Consider the following 19,972-nt stretch of genomic DNA (forward strand, 5'->3'; position numbering starts at 1 on the left):
TTCCCTCATGGGAAATATGTCTGGGAGAAAGTGTTGTAAACAAAAATTGCCCTTTTCCCTTGTGGGGTATCCAAGAGCCCATATAGAGTCCTTACATAGGTTCCCTATCAGTAGGAGAGAAATAACAGAGGCCAACCAGAGAATATTAAGAAGCAAAGCAGCTAGTAAGCTTGATCTTTATTGATCTGTTGCAACAGGGTGCTCCCCTCACCCGCAGGAGAGGAGGAGGAACCCAGTAAAAATGGCGCGCAAGGCCTTATAAAGACTTTTGAAATTGCCACCCTGTAGATCAAGACCACCCCCAGAAACATACATACATCACAGAAGGGGTGTAACCTAAGACCACCCCTCAGATACATCATACCTACATCACAGAAAAGGCGGTCTTAAAACAGAAATTTGAATGTTGTTTTTCTCCTGTCGTTTATCTCCTATCTGGCAGGTTACTTGATTGGATTGCCTGGGTAGCCTGACCAGTCTTTTGTAATGATAAATACTTAGTTCCTGGGCCATGTCACAGGCTCACACCCTATTCATATCTTAAATGTGCCCTTAAGACAGGATTTGTGAAGAAAGAGACAATGGGGAGGTTTCCCACTTTGACCTTGCAGAGAAAACATTTGCTCAGTTTAGGAATCAAAATGGTTCCAGGTCGGTCTTCCTGTGCTGATCTATGTACGTGCTTGGTTAGTACATTTATGAACATTACCATATATCTAAGACCATAAAATTCCTATCACAAAAGGCACACAGAAGGTTTCTAAAATATGTTGTAAACTGCTCCCAAATAATGTATATGTGATTAGAAGAGCAGGGTATAAGTTTCCAATTCCATTAATAAATACTTGAAGCCTAAACGGTGATGTGTACAAACACAAAAGAGTTATCTCTTTCAACTATACTCAGCTTTTAGGGATAGGGTGAGCAAGCAACAAACAATGTTTTGATATAAAACTGCAAGCAAAGGTAGCTAGTCACTGACTCCATTTTACTCTTATTATCATCTTAGGAACATCATCCTGTTTTCTAACAGCAAACTCATTCTCCTAATGGGGAATCCCTATGTAGACAAAATTCCTGCCAACCTAGCAGTTCGAAAGCACATCAAAGTGCAAATAGATAAATAGGTACCACTCCAGCGGGAAGGTAAACAGCGTTTTCGTGCGCTGCTCTGGTTCGCCAGAAGCAGCTTAATCATGCTGGCCACATGACCCGGAAGCTATACGCCGGCTCCCTCGGCCAATAAAGCGAGTTGAGCACCGCAACCCTAGAGTTGGCCACGACTGGACCTAATGGTCAGGGGTCCCTTTACCTTTATGTAGACAAAATAGCACTAACCCAAACTGAAGAGCAAATTACCAGCAGGCTTAGTAGAACTCTTAAGTTTCCCATGAATACAACAAATCTTTTTTGTCGTGTGTGGGGGAAGTAAGAGAGAACCCCCCCCCCCAATACCCTAACAAGGATTTAATATGCTCAGTGGCATAGAATGATGGCTGACTGGGAGGAATGGAGTCTTCTGGAGAAGTACAAGTTTGGAACCTGTAATAGGTGCACTCCACACAACATTTTGTTGCAGGTCCTATTTGTATATACAGTACTAATAGCTTATTCTCTTGAGTGTCAATCCTAGCGTCGCTGAAATGGCACTATCCACACAGAAGAGAGATTTATGAGCAGGCTTGGGGTGGGGCACACAACCCAAGGGCTTGTGCAAATGCAAGCAAAACACTAGAAGTGGGGAATCCCAAAATTGCTCTATGCTCATTTGCAAGAGAAATGGGGTATTTTTGGGGTGGTGCTGAGGAGACAGTAGATGACAAAAGCTTTAACCTTATTGCAAGACTACCACATGTGGAAAGAGGTACCTTCTTTCTCTTTACATTTCCAACACTTACTCAATTTTGATTTATACATTTTTGCCAATCTACTAAGTGTTAGGTACCATATATATACCATTTTCATATAATTTTCTCTTAAACCATAACATGCTGTAAATTTTATATCCGTATTCCATAATCGTTCCCATGCTTCCATTTCTATGTTATGACCAATATCTATTGCTCAATGTATCATTCATTTGACTTGTTTGTCCTTTGTCTCCCATTCCAATAACATCTTATACATTTTAGACATCACTTTAACATTACAGTTTAACAGATCTCTCTTTAATTGTGATAGTTGTCCCCCATATCCTTCATATCCTTTTTAAATACTTCATTCAAATGATGATATTGTAACCTTATTGTTAATATCCCTGATAAATCCTTAAACTCTTAATTTAAATTCTCAACCCTCCTCACTTAGCAAATTTCTATAAGTTGCCTATCTTTCCATCATATTTTCCTTTTTCACCGCTATGGCTTCCAAAGGTGAAAGCCAAAGTGATGTTTTAGTCTCCAATAAGTTTTTATATTTATCCTACGTTCTATACAATTTTTCCCTAATTATATGGTTTGTGAAACCTTTATGTACTTTTGCCTTTTCATACCACAAATAAGCGTGTATAAGGCTACTAGCAGCAATGCCCAAAGTATCCCTCAACACACCAGTTCTCACCCCCTGCAAGAATGGGCAAGATTTGGAAACAATAGTAGTTGTAGTTAGGGATGGGAGAGAAATTTGGTTTGGTTTGCATTTTAATATGAACGTGCCCAATTCCCAAAACAAATCGAAATGTGGCTATCCCTTGAAATTCGCCCTTCTCCAAATTTTACAATGAAATGTATTAAGGGAAAGTGTGCATGTCGATGCACATGTATGTGTGTGTGTGTGTGTGTGTGTGTATACACACAAACAATGCACCATATTAGAAAACGTTGCTTACAAAAACCTGCATATTTGCCAAAATTGCGTACAAAAGTGTATAGTAGAAGAAATGCACACAAATACTACCAACATTTCATGAGGACTTTCTAACGCCCCCAAAAAATGCAAGCATGAAGAATTATAGCAAACTGAACTTAGCGACTAGAAAAATGAAAAAACAGAGAAGTCAAAACCGACAGATACATCTCTAGTTGTTATACAGTCAGTGGGCTATAAACTAGTCACCTCAGGCTATAGCCTGATTCAGAATAAATGCATGAGTGAAGTCCAACTCATGAAGAGGATTGTGGAAGGAAGGTCCTAGAAGGGTGTGTAAGGTACTTCTTACATCATAGGCACCAAGTCCCTGGGTGCCCTGGCTCCTACAACATTTAAAATAAGGGGCCTGGGCACCCAAAAAGTGTGGTGTGGTGCATGCACACCACAGGGCATGTGCATGCTACGTCATCATTCCCTCTGCCATGCGCGCATTATGTCACCATGCCCCCGCTATGTGCGTAGTTATAGGCAGTAACACACGTTTATACGTAGGACCTGTAACAAAATTATCCCACTGTTTATTCACTGCAAGCAGGATTGCTCCTGTTCTGAGTTCCTGTCACCTAGCTGTACTCCCCTCCGGCATATGCATTTATTTATAAATAACATTTTTATACCACTCAATATAATAACATCTCATTAAGTGGTTTAAATAAATGAGTTACAAACACAACTGTACATAGCAGATAAAATCAAGCTGTGTACAAAAAATTAAAAATTAACCAGAGTCAGAGTCCAGGAAAGCTTGGGTAAACATACCAGTTTTTAAGAGATGTTTAAAAGCCATTACTGTCTCTGTCTCCCAGTTAACAAGAGGGGAGGGTATTCCAGAAGGTGGGTGCTGCCACCGAGAAGGTCTGCTTCTGTGTTGTCACCAAGTGACAATTCACTGCTGAGAGAGAGACCAGCAGGGTCTCCTCGGAAGAGCTTAAAATATCAGTTTAGTCTACCACAGGAGGCTGCCTGCTGTACTATAAGCCAGAGTGGGAAGCCACAGACCCAGGAGTGATTTGATCATCATGACTCTCTGCAGGCCACATCCGTTACAAGTCACACCCCTCACTGGCCTTGCTTCACATCACCATCCATGCGTGTGCTTTGCTGGCATGGAATGTGTCCTTGAACTCTGGCCATGCTTCTTTCTTGCCTGTATGGTAGAGTGGGTGGTGCGAGAGTGTGCACAAAGTAGCCTAACAAACAAAGGTAACATTGTTTGTTGCTCTGCCTACTTTGCCTCTGGGCTCACCAGACACCACCATATGGTCCAGACCTGGTTCTTAAAATATTGTAAGCTATTAGAGCAAGAGTAGGGAAGCTTTTTGGCCCGGTTGGGTCAGATCTTTTATTCTCCCTCAAAGCAGGCCAACTTTGACAAATGGGTGGGAGTCAATCACCTGATATTATACAGATGTCAGGTGATTGACAGCTGAGTAGCCACACCCACCTGCCAAGGTTGGCCCACTATGAAGGTGGAAAGATACAGCACAAAGTAGGATTGAATTCCTTGCACATCAGTTGCACATTTGCAGCAACAAATTATCATCCTGCTCCTCTGAATCCCCCCAATTAATTAATTAATTAATTAATTGATAGCAAGACTAAAGTGTTGGGGTGGGCAATATCAGATCACATTGTTTCACACAAACTTTCATGATTCATGGCATGCTTCAATTTCTAGTCTTCACAGATCTCTTGAACTGATGTGGCTTGACCTCATGTTGTTTAGAAACCAGTATCCATTTTCTGCTATATTCTAGATGTGTGTGTGTGTGCATTTTGTGCTGTTTTTTATGCTGTTGCTGCTTGTCTTTATAACAATAAGATAGATGTGCTGTTTGCTCTATATAACAGGCTTGGTAGTTGTGTAAGTTAATACTCCTGGGTTTTCCCTTTGCAGAACTGCTCCAGTCCAGTATGGTTGATAGGATGTGGGCTCCAGTAGTTCCCCCCTGCTCTCCTAAACTTCTATTTTTGAACCATCAGTGATCTCATATGATGCATTTCCACATCCCAGGTTTTCTGTGGCTGACTGACACTGGCATTTTCTGGTTGTGCCTGCTTGTGAGCATCATATACAATCCTAGCTGATGTGCAGCGACTTTGGTTGAGGCCATGCCCCTAATCTCAACATGTGATTTGGACAAGTTTGTAGGCAAGTCTAGCATCTCCCCTCCTTTGATATTTCAATAGGGATTGTATTACAAAACAGATTTTCTCTGAAATCCCTGGGAATACCAAAAGTCGCTAAGAATTGACACTACCCTAATTGCCTTTAGAGGCGTTCCTCCCACCCACAAGTAGAAGGGGAAGTACAGCATCAGAGCTCACGCCTCTCAGTCAAACTGTATCTATATCTTAACTTCAGGAGCTTTTGCACTCTATCCTAGCATTCATCCACACCTGGGTATCTTCCTCAGAGAAGCTCCCAGTTTAGCTCCAGGACTATTTGGGATGTCCTCTTGTCTTGCTTTAGAGTTTATGGTAGCTGGATTCAGATATTTAGAAGTGGATCTTAAGGATTTTGTTGGCGATTGGAACCTGCATGGATATGGCCATAAGCGCCAGCACTCAACCTCATTCATGCTTCCAGCAAACTCACAGAGTGCCAGCAAGGTTCCAAAGACCTGATGAAGGACACTTGTAGCAAAGGGATTTCAGGCTGGTTTCCTTGACTTTTTCAACGCCTGGGCAGATAATCTTACACTGAAATATAATCCATTTGAATCCAGCTACCGTACCTTTGTCCAGAACAAATTAATCGCTTTAGTGGATTCGAGAGAGAGGTGGGAAATCACAATTGCCGGTGATTATGGCGAAGCTACAAATGTGCTGCTGCTTATGGATTTTTTAAAAGCGAAAGAACTCTGCACTTGCTCAGAGGCCGTGCACTAACGCTGCAATTCTGTGCACACCTACATGGGAAGGAGCCCCCACCGACCGCGGGGGAACTTATTTCCACGTAAATGCGCATTGAGTTCCGGAGAATGATGTTGCTGCGCCGTTACCCCAGCAACGGGACAGAGACATATTACGCCGAATAACCGCCCCCCTTTTTTTTCTACAACGGTCCGGGAGCCCCTGGTAGCTCTACGTCACTGGTTGCCGTGGTAACAACTTGAACACCTGCACCAACGAGGAGAAGGCCAGCTACGTCAACTGACGCTCCGCGCATCTTACGCGGCCCCTCCAGCGCTAAGCATACGTCCCTCTCTATGGTAACTTGAAGCTTAGAACAACAACAACCCTCGCCCCCTTCTTCCTCTCAGCGGATGACGAAGACGGATATTAAAGGAAGAAAATAAAGTCACCTGACCGAAAGGGAACCCGGAGGCGGAAGTGACGTGCGGTAGACTGGGAGAAAGACGGGGACAGACAAACCCTTCCTCCTGGAAGGGATCCGAGGCCGAGATGGTAAGTGACAGGCGCGCGGAGCCAAGCGGAGCCCCTCCCCCAGCGCCCCCCATCCACGAAGAGCCTCCCCCCCCGCAGCCCCGCCTGCGCCCTCTGAGGAATGACCGCTCGCTCCCGCGCACCCGCTTCCCACGGAGGGGGCTGCCAGGTCCAGCGCCCGAGGGGGCTCCGTGCCTTCATTAGGCTGCGCGCCCTGGCCCGCTCGTTGGGGAGCCGGGGCCCGCCGGACTGGCCGGGGCCTGCCTCCGAGGGCGAAGCGGGCATCGGATCGCCCTGCGTGACTCCCCACAACACTCGGCAATCTTGCCAGGTTGTGCCTCTTCCCTTCGGGGAAGGATGCTTAAAAAACACGAAAGAGCTCTCAGAGGCAGGAGGCTGGTCGGCTTAGAGAAGCATGAGGAGGTGCCCCCCCTCCCCTTCCCTAATTCGGTGCACGTGTGTATGGGAGGGAAATGTGCTCTTTGCACTCAGCTCTGTGTGGCCAGCTCCGTGCCTTCAGTAAGTAGTAGCGTCCACCCTTCTCGCCACCAATCCCTTAGTTAGGGAATGGTCCGTTAGTGGTAGAGTAGGCAGTTGTCATTCCGAAGGCCTCCTGTCCAATCCCCTGCACCTCTAAAAGTTCCCCAGGCTGCCAAGACTAAAAGTTCTGTTCGTCAGAGAAGAGAAGTATTTGCTGTGCTGGACTCTTTCTTTCCATCCTTTTCCCGAGTCCCCGTGTGACATCCTGCTCCTGAGAAACTGCCATTTCCAATTCTGAGGTTAAGAGGCTTTCCACAGAGGACTTCCCTGAAGCTTGCACCCTGTATTTCACCAGTTAGATCATGATGCTATCCTTTCTCCATTTTCAGTGCCTTGCATTCATGGAATTTCACATTCAGAGGAATCAGCATATTGGAATAGGCAAACTGAATAGCATTTACCCTCAGTTTAAATATCAGATGCAGCTGCAGGGAAGAGCAATTGGAAAAAATAACAGGTACTGGAAATGGTACTAAAGTCACTTGATCTTTTCCAACATGGTAAGAAGTGGAGCTTTGGGATGGTTTCTTCCCAGTTGAGGGCTGGGAAGATTACACTTTACTGTCCTCTGTAAGGTGGACGTTGCTATTTGTAACAAAGCAGTTTGCTTCTCAGCAGGGACGGGTTTAACTTTTGAGAGTTAGTCCTGCTATGGACAGGGCTCAACTCATGAAATCTTACAGTAGATAGATGCAGGTGTATGACTTTGACCATGAGCTTACTGAAACATGCAGATACGTGTATGAGATATTATCCTATTGGAATGCAGGTAAGACCTCTTGTTACACCCGTAGGTCTCTGAAAGTGCACTCTCAGTGCACTCTCAGGTTCAAAGCACCTTCCATGTAGAAAGGTTGAAGGCTTTTCATGCTGAGGTGTTTTCAGTCAAGCAGTTTCCCCCACAAGCATTCTGCAGTAGGCAAGGGGTATTTACCGTGTAAGCACAGTTGGTCTGATTTTCAGTAGAAGGTATCTTTCAGTCACTTATTCCAGAGGTGATCCAATTTCAGTCTTGCATGATCCATCAATTCTTTAAAACAAAAATAGAATCCCCATGGTCCATGAATGCATGTAAAATTAAAAAGTTAGAGTGAATGTTCACGATGTTTTTGCAGCGATCCTGTGTAGGCACTTTTGAACTTTTCAGGCATAAGTAGTGCCCTGCAAATTTAGACCAAGTTCCGTCCAGCATTCTTTCTAAGCATTCCAGTAATCAGTAGATGTAACTTATCCTCCAGAAGTTTGCCAGCAGCCCGTAGGTGGGCTGCAGTCTACTTTATGCCCACCCATGCATTCTTCACTGTCAGAACTAAGCTGTAGCGGAATTTGGCCAAAATCATGTTGTTGATTTTTGCTAGTCATGAGATTCACCAAACTGTCACAACCTTATTATTGAGATTCACCAAACTGTCACAACCTTATTATTCATTCCTGTATTGAATAATTGTTGAATGCCACTTTAGGGATAGCAATCTAATTCTGTCTATGAATTAGAGATTCACCCTGAGATCTAATTCTGTCCCTGGAAAAAAGATGATCTGATCTCTGTCTTCAAAGGGGATAGATGCTTAATTCAGAGCTTAACATTGAATCTTCAGGAAAGCATTGGTTTGTGATTTATCTAAAGACAAGAACCAAGCACTCAGCTCCAGATTTGGCTCCTCCAATAGTTTCCATTGTTTTCTAATTATATTTGCTGGACAGCATCTTGGTTGCCTCTGTAATGCCATGATTCTCCCTTCTTTAATTCCAAAGCAATCTTGTGCATTTAGAGTTAGGGTTGCCTTCTTTGTGAGAGTCTTCTGTTATATGACTTGAGATGTTACCTATAAAGTTGCATCTTACCACTTGGGTAAGTTACTCAGGTCCTTAACAGTGTTATTGAGCTCTTACTCATTCCTGCTTGTGAGTGGCTGTATTCTCCCCCAAAACCCCCTTTTTTCTTCCCTGCATCCGGAACAACAGTAGTAACCTCGTGAGGTTGTTTGTTCCTCGTATTTTCATAACGGTCTCTCCGTTTCTCCTTCTGCAGGTCACAAGGCCACTAGTTCCAACAGCGGCCCAGTCCTGGCGCTGGGTTTGTTGTTACCCGGCCCCACCCGGGCAGTCATGAACGGGAGCGCAGTGCCCCTGTCGCCAACCGGGGGAGGGATGGTGGGGGAACCCGCCTCTCTTCCCTCTCCGGGTTGGCGGGAATTCTGCGAGGCGCACGCTCGCGCTGCCGCGGTGGACTTTGCCCGCCGCTTTCGGGCCTTCCTGGGTGAGAACCCCCAGTTTGCCACGCCAGGAGCTGAAGCTGCCTTCTCTCGCCGCTTTGCCGAGCACTTCCTGGAACACTTTGAGGCGGAGGTGAGCCGGGCCTATGCCAGCGACTCGCCGCCCCGGTGCGACATCGCCCCCTTCACCGGCTGCTCCTCCGCGCGTGACCTCTCCGAGACGTGCAGCGACTCCTCCGTGGCCTCCCCTGTGGAGCCTCCCCCAGGACCGCCCTCTGGCCTCTCCAGCAGCCAGTCTCGTAGCTCCGAAGACGTTTCCACCGCAACAGCCGTGACGGCCACCAAACCAAAGCTGAAGAAGCGCTTCTCCCTGCGCAACGTGAGCCGCAGTGTACGGGGCAGCGTCCGGGGCATCCTGCAGTGGAAGACCTCGACGGAGTCGCCCCCTGGCAGCGCGGACGGGACGACCACCGGCGCCAACAGCAATTCCAACTCTTCAGGGGGTGGCGACTCCGAGCGCTGGACTCACCGCTTCGAACGCCTGCGGCTCAACAAAGCCTCCCCAGCCACCCTCCGCGTAGAACTGGCCAGCGTGCGGCGCGAGGGCCTCCTGAACTACATTGTGGCCGACGACGGGGCAGGCGGGGGCAGCCGGACACGCTGGCAGAAATGCCGCCTTCTCCTGCGCAAAGCGGGGAAGGGGGAGGGGGAGGGTTACCTCTTGGAGTTCTACATCCCACCAAAGGTGAGCCATGGGTTGCTGCATCAGGGCGGCGGGGGGGGGGGGGAGAAATCCCGGGCGGGGAGAGCCAAATGATTACCCCACGCCAAGATTCCCAGCACTGAGGGGCATTGGCGTAACTGTGGCTCTCCCTAACTTAACTCCTAGGCATCCAAGCCGCGGGTCAGCATCGCCTGCTCTTGCGTAGTGGACGTGCGGACAACGACCCCCTTGGAAATGCCAGACAAAGAGAACACCTTTGTGCTCAAGGTGAGGAGAAGAAAAATATCAGGGTTGCATAGGGGCAGAAAGTTAGTGGCTTTGTTTTGTGAGTCTGTTTTTTAAAAAAAGTTATTCAAGTAGGTACCAAAAAACAACAACCCTAAATCTTAAATGTTTTCCGTGATAATTGGAGCCATAATACTTACATGCCTTTGAGTTAATTTGCATATTTGCTTATAATAATATTAACACTTCTCAGCGAGAGGATGTGTCCCCATTCTCTGCCTGGGCTACCTTCCCAGAGGAAGTCCCTTAAGACAGCAGCAAGGGTGAGGAACCTCAGGCCCAAGGTCCAGGTGCAGCCCTCTTTCTGGTCCCTGGGACTCTCCCCTGCAGGCTGGAAGGTAGCCTCCTGCCTAAAGCAAGGAGCTGTATCCATTTCCCACCCAGTTTTTGTCTAGCGCCTCCAATCACAGACAAGTGCCCCCCCCCATATGGGCATGCAGCCCCTGGGCTTGAATAGTTCCCCCACTTCTGCAAGGCAGACTGACTGGAGTGTGCATTCAGCCGTTGCCTTCTTTCCTCCTTGCTTCTCACTTCTGGTGGGATCTGCTGCTGCCTGGTCCCTCTCTAGCAGGACCTCACTAGCTTTGGCAGGAGCTGCTGTTCCTGAGGAGACTCATGACAATTCCCCGACCTTCTTTTTCTCTTGGTTTGATTTCATATGCTTTGTCATATGCTTGGTTTGCTTTCATATGCCTGGAGGCCGACCATGACATCTGTGTGCTTTGAGAGCGAGAAGGGTATGTGGGTGCTTTGTGATTTCTTTCTTTCTTTTTTGCATGGTAAAAGCACAGCAAATGGGTGGGGGTGTTCAGTCAGCATGGTGTAGAGGGGCAGCTAAGGCAGCTGATAAAGAACGTGGGACAAAGGTCTCCTTAAACACCTTGCCAGCCATTGCTGCCTGTTTTCTTGTTTCTATTGAGAGCCAAACCATGCAGAGGGAGGCCTCATTCTCTTACTACTATCCGTGTAGACAATGCTGAGTTACATATACCAAGTGTCTTGCAGAAGGTTTTTAACTTGAGCATCATTTGTCTTTAGCAGCCTGTCATTCTTGCACAAAAGGGTTAGGAAGCAGTTTACTGATTTTCTCATGGTGACATGTTTCCTTTTTCCCCTTGGCTTTTTGGAGGCACCGGAGGGGAGCATGTTCTAGGAATAATGAGCCCCTCCACACACCCCACAGCATAATGTGTCTATGGCTATTCCCCTCCCACTCTACTTCACAGCTGTCAAGCTCCTTGGAGTACATCCTTGAGACGGTTGACTCGCTGCAGATGCGCTCCTGGTTGGCTGACATTCAGGAATGCATGGGCCTCAGGTAAGTTGCGCCAGGCCGTGGGAGAGGGCCAGAGCTCAGCGGCAGAGCATTTGCTGGGCCTGCGAAAGGTGGCATTCTTAGCAGTTAAAGGGATCACAGGTAGCAAGGCTAAGAAAAGCCTTGCTTGCTTCCTTTCCCTGAAAATCTGGAAGAACTGCTGCTTCTCAAAGAAGGCAATCCTGGGCTATGTGGACCTGTGGTCTGAGATAGATTGACAGATAGGACAGCTTCATACATTACACGAGAGCCTTTAGGCAGGCGAGAATGGGAGAGGTCGGCTAGGCATGCCTTGCAATCTTTTCCCACGCTAAAAGCATAAACCAGGGATTGGGGAACTTTTGGTCCACCAGATGTTGTTGAAGTGCAACTCGCATATTGGCCATAGCCAGCAAGGCCCAATGGTCAGGGCTGGTGGGAGCTGTTGGCATCCATCTGTCTCGAGACAATGGAGTGTGCCTCTGGTTTGGTGTTAGTGGCACCAAAGAGACCTCTCGGGGGGGGGGGGGACGAGCCTAGGCAGTGTGTAAGGCAGTCCTGGACAAGACCCCCAATCTCGGTCTCACTGATGTGGCCCAAAGGAAAGCAGAGCAATATGTTTGGCCCCAGCTTGGCTGCAGGAGGTGCTGGAAGGAGGCGTACAAGGCACCACCCAGCTGCCTTAGGGACTCCACTCCAGATTTGTGTAGGGTTTACTGCTTAGCTGTAGTCTAGCAACATCTGGAGGGCATTGCACAGGTTCCCCCATCCCTGAAGCAAGCAGCCAGACCAAAGCTCTAGCATGTCCAGTGTTTCTGTTTCCAGTAGCAGCCCAGCATGAGTGTGATAATCCTTCCCTGCTTGCCCCCCTGTATCTAATACTGGGGAGTATATTGGCCTTTGGACACAAATGTTTGGTTTTGGCTAATGGCACTTGTCTCCACAGAGAGAGCACTGACAGCCTGGAACAGCCATGTATGAACCACTCGGAGAGCATGCCCAGCCGCGAGCTTCCCATGGTGCCGAGTGAGAGCAGCGATCAGCTCAGCCAAGGTCTGTGGCATTCTCTCCATCCTCCAGCAGAGCCCCAGCTTTACCCCTTGGCAAAACGATGCTGCCACGTTGGGGAAGGGCTGTAGCTCAGTTAGCCGAGCACTTGCTTTGCATGCAAAAGGTCCCTGGTTCAATCCCTGGCATTGCCAGGTAGGGCTGGCAAGGCCCCTCCATCCAGCACTGCCAGGAAAATGGTTCTTCCTAAACCTAAGCAGATGTAGTAGTACAGTGGTACCTCTGGTTGCGAACGGGATCCGTTCCGGAGGCCTGTTCGCAACATGAGCAGAACGCAACCTGTGCATGCGCGGGTTGTGATTTGCCGCTTCTGCACATGCGCGTGACGTCATTTTGCACATCTGCGCATGCGCGAGCGGCGAAACCCGGAAGTGACCCTTTCCAGTACTTCCGGGTCGCTGCGGGGCGCAACATGAAAACGCGCAACCTGAAGCAAACGTAACATGAGGTATGATTGTAGTCAAGCAGCATTCTGCCTTACCCTTCTGGTAAAATGCAAAGCCATCTAGTGCAGCAAGATGATAAAATACTATCTTTGCATTAATGTTTGATCCTGGGATGGGGAGCCTGTGGTCCTCTGGGTGTCATTTCACCACAACTCCCATCATCCCTGACTATTCGCCGTATTGGGCGTTGGAGCCTAACCATTGAGAGCGCCGCAGGTTTTTGTTTTTTATTAGATTTCTTGGCTTTATGTGCTGCCCTTTATCACAAGGTCTCAGGGCGGTTCACAAGACAAAATTCCCCATGTGTGGTCTAGTCTTAGAGGAGAAAGCTGTAGTGCCAGCTTTCTACGCTTTCCAACCTGAGATATTTTCTTCAGAGGGGCCGAGTTCGAAACAGGAATGCACACTAACTCCGTATGCTATTGCAAGCTCCTTGAGAGAAAGGATGGGGTGAAGATGTAATAAATGAAATAAATAACTTTATTATAGAATAATAATAAAAACTTTATGGAACAAAGATTTCTACATACTAATCAGAACTGGCGTTGTCTCTTAAATAATGGCACACTGTGCAGTATACAATGACATATCACCCCTGTTTTATTAATTTTTGTTAGTCGTTTCGTTTTTAGTTGGTTTAGGAAATCTTGTATACAGTTACATGGTATTCTAAATGTATTTCATTTTTCTGTGGAGCTTAAATGTATTTTATTTTGTTCTATTTTTAATATGGTCTGTGATCTATAACTGTTTGATTCTATTCCTAGAGATAGAGGTTTGGGAGAGTGTGACTTCTGGTAATAGCTTTTCCCCTTTTGTCAATTATTGATCTTAACTCTTGTTTCTGTTTGTTGATTTGTAATAAATCTTGTAAATCAGGCAGGAAAATGCTCAAGAGTTCTCCCTACCCCCTACCCAACCATTTTCTCTTTCAATCTAGTCATCTATTGGTTGCTTAATTATATGTTAAAACAATGTACACAGCATCATCCACAAAGCTGTTACTCTACTGTTGGAAGGAAAGGCCAGTTTTAATACTTCAGATTTTTAAAAATCAAAATTTGGAGAGGCAGGAACTATGCTTTCTATGCTGTATCTGTATAATGGACAAAATGTAGCCTTGACAAGGAATCGCACAATATTTTTTCGGTGTTGAGACACAGAAAATAAGCAGGAAGAAGAAAATAAAGAGAGAGAAGAAAAAGAAGAGAGAGAGAAAGATGGAAAAGAAATAATAAATAAAAATAAAAAGGACTTCCAATTTTCCATTTGCCGCTTACATAAGAAAAGGCTATTTAAGACATTCAGTCCATGATAACCTCGGGAATTGCACAATGTTTTTTGGAGCTGCCTTGGTGTGCTGCTTGTGACCTGGCCTGTTTGTCCATCGTGTCCCCTCCCCAGGTGCCTATGGCGGACTGATGGAGCGCCCCTCCGCCTCCATGTCCCCCAGCTCCGTCTCCATTGCTGCCTCCCACTTTGACTCAATGGAGCTGCTGCCTCCCGAGCTGCCACCTCGAGTGCCGATTGACGAAGGGCCGTTTCCCATGGGGCTCCTCCACACGACCTTCCCTGAAACCCCGGACACCACAGGTAATGCCTTGGAGTGGAGTTCTTTCTCCATTCTGAGAGAACGGGGGTGGGGGTGGGTGTCTGATGGGCTCAAGAGCAAAATCTGCGAGCAAGACTTCAGGATTCTCTGAACAGGCTTTGGCAGATGGCTCTCACCTCTCTCCCTGCTCCAGGTTCCTTCCTTTTCCAAGGGGAGCCCGACCCAGGCGGGGGAAGCCTTGGCGACACAGAGCACCCTCTTTCCGAATACCCCTGGTTCCACGGCACCCTGTCCCGCCTCAAAGCCGCCCAGCTGGTGTTGGCGGGGGGAACCAGCAGCCACGGCGTTTTCTTAGTGCGGCAGAGCGAGACGCGGCGCGGGGAATACGTCCTGACCTTTAACTTTCAGGGGAAGGCGAAGGTGAGCATGCATTCGCGGGTATCTGGGCAAGCCAGCGTGGCGCAGTGGGTCAGTGTTTCAGACTAGGACCCTGCAGACGAGGGTCCTAGCCCCCACTTAGCCGTGCAGCTCATTGAGTGACCTTTGGCCAGACCTCCTCAGCCTTGTTTTTAGGCTGTAATTCGGCGGAGGAGAGCCACATACACCGCCTTGAGTTCCTTGGGAGGGAAAGGTGGGGTGTGAATGCGGTTACCGTAGATTCCAGCGTATTAGGCGACTGGGCGTATTGGACGACCCCCCAAATTGGCAGCTGCAATTTGGGCGTTCGTCTTATAAGCCCAGTCGCCTAATACACTGGGCAGCTCCGTGCCAGGAGAAAGATGCCTGGCGTGGAGTGGAGCCTGCTGCCCGCTGCTGCTGTTTCGGAGCCCCCACCGCAGCAGCAGCGGGGGGTGGGCTCTGCTCCGTGCCGCCCATACCCGGCGTATAAGAGAACCCCCGACTTTTTAACCTCTTTTCCTGGGTTAAAAAGCCGTCTTATACGCCGGCATCTACGGTAAGAAAAAGAAAGATGGTACCAGTTGTGAGACAGGGTGGGAGAGGATCCGGCCCTTGACGGGACCTCTCTCCAGGCCTCCTTATCTCGCCACCAGCACCTGCGCCTCTCCCTTAACGAAGACGGGCAATGCCGGGTTCAGCACCTCTGGTTCCAGACCATCTTTGACATGCTGGAGCACTTCCGGGTCCACCCCATCCCCCTCGAGTCGGGCGGCTCCAGCGACGTGACGCTCGTCAGCTACGTGGTTGCTTCGCAGAGGCTGCACGGTGAGCATAGCCAGAGCCCTGGGCTAGGAAGACCATTGACACCGTTGCCAATCCATGCCATGCGCCATCTCCCACCCATCTCCTCCCATTGTGGCTCCAGACACATTTCCCCCTCCCCCAGATTCCCCGCCCCAAGTCTTCTGCTCCACACCGCACAGGGGCGATGACACCCCACCCCCTCCATGTCCACCGCTCTCCCTCTCTTACCCCACCCCCAATCCCTATTTCTGATGTGGGCATCTCTGTCACAGGCCGGGACCGGGCTGGGAGCCGAGCGCCGGTGTCTGGGTTCAGTGGGGACCCCGACTCGCCCCCCAACCTCATCTCCATCCTTGCTGCCGCCTCTGCGGGTGACTGCGTGTAAGTGTGCCATAGCTACCACGGGAGGAAGGCAGAGAGTTGCGAGCGTGTGTGTGTGTCACAGCCCCCACGCCATAGCCCATCGCTATCCATGGGTCATGCAGATGTGCGATGCCCATAACCATCCACTGTGTCTGTGACACCAGGTAGGGGGGAGATTTCAGAGGGAAGAGGCTCCTCCTGGCATCTCTAGGTAGAGCTGGGGGTGCGGCCACATTTCTGCCTGAAGCCCTGCTGCCAGTTTTTGTAGAAACGCTGAGGGAGATGGACCAGTTGCCTGCCTTGTAAAAATCAGCTTCTCACATTCCTTCTCTGGAGATGGGCTTTAGCCGTGGTGACCATGTGGAGCTTCAAATGTTACAGGATGTGCTGCCAACCTCGTCTTTCTGGCAGCTTGTCCTGTAACATACAGAGCTTCCCTGTGCTCCCTTACAGCCCTAGTTTGCAACTAAGCTTATGGTATCCCCTGTGCAATCTTGATTGTATTGGATACAGCAGTGATTTGCCAAATAGTCCAATTTGTTATTTAACATAACAACAGCAAACAGTTAATAACAAGGCCCCGGTAGGACATAGTATTGCTTTCTGTTCTGCTGCTCATCCCCCCCCCCAACTTTCTCAGCAACCAGATGTGGCTGCTAGGATTCTGAATTTGATGGCTCACTTTAGAGTAAAGGCATGTGCCATGAGGAAAATTTAGGGCCAAGGAAATGCAGCCTTAATTCTTTCTGGCGCAATAAAAAAGAGCCTACAGAATTGAGAATGTGTCTGCCTACATAACATGATAATTTTATTTTATTTTTTAAAAAGGTCACTATGCTGACAATTAAGCCAAATCCATTGTTAGTTTTTGTGGAGGAGAAAGAGGAAGCCATCACACACTTTTCTCTCTCTTTTTTTGAAATTCCTAATGAAGCCTAATCAGTTTCAGCTAAGCAGTGGCAGCTCAACAAATGCTCTAGCGAAGCCAGCTGTCAGGCCTCTAGTTCTGTGTCATGACCAGGTAAAGCCTGAAGTAGGTCTAAGGCAGGGATGGGGGAGCCTGCTTGGCTCCAAATGTTGCAGGACTGCAGCTCTCATCGTTCCTGACCAACTGGTCAAGTTGATGGGAGCTGGAATCCAAGTACATCTGGGTGGCCACAGGTTCCCCATCCCTGGGCTAAGGGAAAGAAGTAGAAAAAGGCTTAGACACATGGGATATTCAGAATTCAACACACACACAGGTCTCATTGCAAAGATTCTGCAAGTACTGTCTCTGAGTAATGCCAGAATGAATTTCTGCTCACAAGCAGACTTCGGCATTGGTTGCAGAAACAGGGATCTTGGAAGGCATGATTCTCAATTTTTTTAAAAAAAGTTTTATGGCAATCTGGGTGTGAAGATGAGAATGAATGTGTGGGCAGTGCTTGGTGAAAATTGCACAGAGGAGCTGGTAGGAGTCATTGGCCAGGATGTAGAACAGTTTTTGCCAACCTTGGTAGTCTCCAAGTGTTTGGCACCACAGCCCAGGATTTGCAAGCAGGTGCTTCAGGGGCCAAATGCAACCCCTTGGCTGAGGTGGGCAGATAGGTGCCTGTTCTAATTAATTAACATTCACAAGTATTACCTGAGATTTATTGAATGGGTCAAAACCTTAGCTGCCGTTATTACAAATACTAAGGAATAGACATAACCACAATAAACATTTTGCACTGAGTATTTTGTAGAAGTAGAATAAGTTACAAAAAAATAAACAAATGAATGCCACTGTGTAATTTTGGACAACTTTTGACAGCCCTGTAAATTGGCTTTTTTGGTGCTGGGCAGAGTTTGGATATTACTGTTTTTTAACGCAAAGAGTATGCACAGCACCGAGTCATGCCAGTCTGCCTCATCCCCACACAGCTGCCCAGCAGTTGTCCCTGTGTGATTTCATCAGGCCACTACTACTGTGCATGTAAACATATGACAGTTTTCCTAAGTCGCAGTTTCCCCGCAATGTGGCATGCTCCAGATGGGGTTGGATTCCCAGCTCCCAGCCAGCATGTCAAGTAGACAGGGTAATGAGATCTGCACCAGGTTAGCAAGGGCTGCTCTAAGCCACATCGAATGCAGCGGTGCCATCTAAGTTCTGATGTGTGTTGTCACCCTTTCCCAAGCATCGCCCAGAAGATTGTGCACAAAGTGCTCTAGTTACTGGATGTAGACAACACTGGAGTTGCTCAGTTTTTAGAAAAACCTCATTGAGGTGGGAGCCCCTTGCTCTGGGCTGGACATTGGGGGGGGCGGAGGGCTCAGATAAATCTCTGTGTCCGCCATCCCACTTTTTGTCTTAACCCCGGGCCCTCTTGTCTCTCTTTGTCTGTCTGTCTGTCTCTTTTCTCTTCTCTCCGCAGAACCGAACACCTCTCGTAACCTGCCGCCGCCTCCGCTCCCCCCAGCTCGGCCGCCTCTCGCTCCCCCTGACCGTGGATTGCCAGAGTCTGAGGGGCAGGCGGAGGAGGAGGGCCGGATGGTGGAGCCAGAGGTGGACGAGGCAGCGGCCACAAGAGGAGGAGGAGGATCCCTTCCCCTCCCGGAGGAATCGGAAGGACGAGCCCGGGCTGTGAACAACCAGTACTCATTTGTCTGAGCCCCGTGAATATGAGCCAGAGAAAGACGCGAGCCCTTCTGGTGTCCATCGCCAGGGAGAGACCTGGCCTTGGCCCACGGGTGCGAGATGGGCTTGAATACCCAAAAGACTTCTATATTTCCCTCCGTAACCTTTGAGGGGGGAGAACTGGCCTTGCCCCCACAGTCCCATTCTCCCCCACCCCGCCGTCCCATTCCTTTGGGCATGGAGCAAACCCCACTTCCGCTTGGCCCGAAAACATAGGTACGAGACCCTCCTCCTGGTTTCGTGATCCCAGCTTGCGACAGATTGGTACGCATTACTTCTAGCCCCGTCTTGGGTACTAAGGAAACGGGCCTGTTCTTCCTCCTCTTCCCTTCCTCTTCCTCCTCCTCCCGCCCCTGTGCCCAAATCTCTGCAGTTGGGCAGGAGTAATAGCTCACTGTAAACACTACATGGAGCGGTGGGTGGGAGCGGGGTGGTCTGCCCTTCTGACTCCAGACACAGTCTTTTGCACCCCTGCCCTTCTTTGCTGAATGTATGGAGTCTCCGAATGTAACGTCCTCCCCCTCCCCATCTCCTCTCTTGGGGCAATGGGGAGGGGGAGGCCAGCTCCCTCTTCCCTGGTTGGAAATATATTTATATTCTTTCATCTCTCTCCTTCTTCTTCCCCCTCGCCCCACCCACCCCGGCTTGGGGACTGGCCACGCATTATAAAGCCTACACTACCCCAGGTAAAATTTTAAAATGTTATGAATATATACCTTTCACAGGTACTGTCCCCTCCTCTTGTTCCTGCTGCACCCCTCCCCACCCCACCTTAAGATTTATTTTTCTACTGTGGACTAGGTGGACTGCTCAGGCCCTCTCTGTCTCTTCAATTCTCTCTTTTCTTAAAATTTGCGCTGAGGTACCGTTTGTTCATCTGTGTCTTTTTTGTCTTTTTTTTGATTAATTTTTTTTTTGGGGGGGAGAGTTTGTATGAAAATAAAGGAAATGTCATTTTACCTTTTAGAAGAAAAAAATGATTTGAAACAAACACACAAGAATCCTCCCCATACACTACACACTGGACCTTAAAAAAAAAAAGTGGGGCAGGAGGAGAATCTCTTTCCTTCTGGATGATCCCTGTAGAACTTTCTTAATAGGAACCAAGAGGAAATGAGGTAGCTGATTTGATGACACTTCCCTGTCCCTACCCAGCACATGTGACCCATGCTTAGCAGCGTTCATATAGTGCTTGGGTGCGCTCAGAGTGCTTCGCAGACATTGTGCACGTGTGGCAGCATCAAGCGGTAGAACAGACATAGGCAAACTTGGCCCTCCAGATGTTTTGGGACTACAACTCCCATCATCCCTAGCTAACAGGACCAGTGGTCAGGGATGGTGGGAACTGTAGTCTCAAAACATCTGGA

At 48.3% G+C, this 19,972-nt stretch overlaps 1 protein-coding gene across 3 annotated transcripts; it reads left to right on the plus strand.

The window, feature by feature from the left end:
• The first annotated feature begins 5,992 nt into the window (after positions 1 to 5,992).
• SH2B1 (SH2B adaptor protein 1) lies at positions 5,993 to 19,564 on the plus strand. Of its 3 annotated transcripts, XM_082196961.1 has the most exons (11): positions 6,011 to 6,279; positions 7,128 to 7,255; positions 8,831 to 9,759; positions 9,904 to 10,005; positions 11,250 to 11,341; positions 12,264 to 12,370; positions 14,236 to 14,424; positions 14,577 to 14,803; positions 15,436 to 15,607; positions 15,859 to 15,967; positions 18,343 to 18,510. In XM_082196961.1, the coding sequence occupies exons 3-11, from the start codon at positions 8,908 to 8,910 to the stop codon at positions 18,359 to 18,361; spliced, it is 1,869 nt and encodes a 622-aa protein (XP_082053087.1). In that variant the 5' UTR covers positions 6,011 to 6,279; positions 7,128 to 7,255; positions 8,831 to 8,907; the 3' UTR covers positions 18,362 to 18,510. The 3 variants fall into 3 exon arrangements, with proteins under 3 accessions (XP_082053085.1, XP_082053086.1, XP_082053087.1); XM_082196959.1 differs by lacking the exon at positions 15,859 to 15,967 and having other exon boundaries at positions 5,993 to 6,279; positions 18,343 to 19,564; XM_082196960.1 differs by lacking the exons at positions 7,128 to 7,255; positions 15,859 to 15,967 and having other exon boundaries at positions 5,996 to 6,279; positions 18,343 to 19,564.
• Positions 19,565 to 19,972: the final 408 nt, after the last annotated feature.

This window comes from Podarcis vaucheri (genome assembly GCF_965113315.1).
Source record: "Podarcis vaucheri genome assembly, chromosome: 13".
Taxonomy (NCBI): domain Eukaryota; kingdom Metazoa; phylum Chordata; class Lepidosauria; order Squamata; family Lacertidae; genus Podarcis; species Podarcis vaucheri.

Coding starts and splice junctions, on each gene's coding strand:
- SH2B1 (XM_082196959.1), top strand. CDS start 8,908: ATGAACGGGAGCGCAGTGCCCCTGTCGCCAACCGGGGGAGGGATGGTG. Junction 9,760..9,903: donor AGTTCTACATCCCACCAAAG/GTGAGCCATGGG, acceptor CTTAACTCCTAG/GCATCCAAGCCGCGGGTCAG. Junction 10,006..11,249: donor AGAACACCTTTGTGCTCAAG/GTGAGGAGAAGA, acceptor TCTACTTCACAG/CTGTCAAGCTCCTTGGAGTA.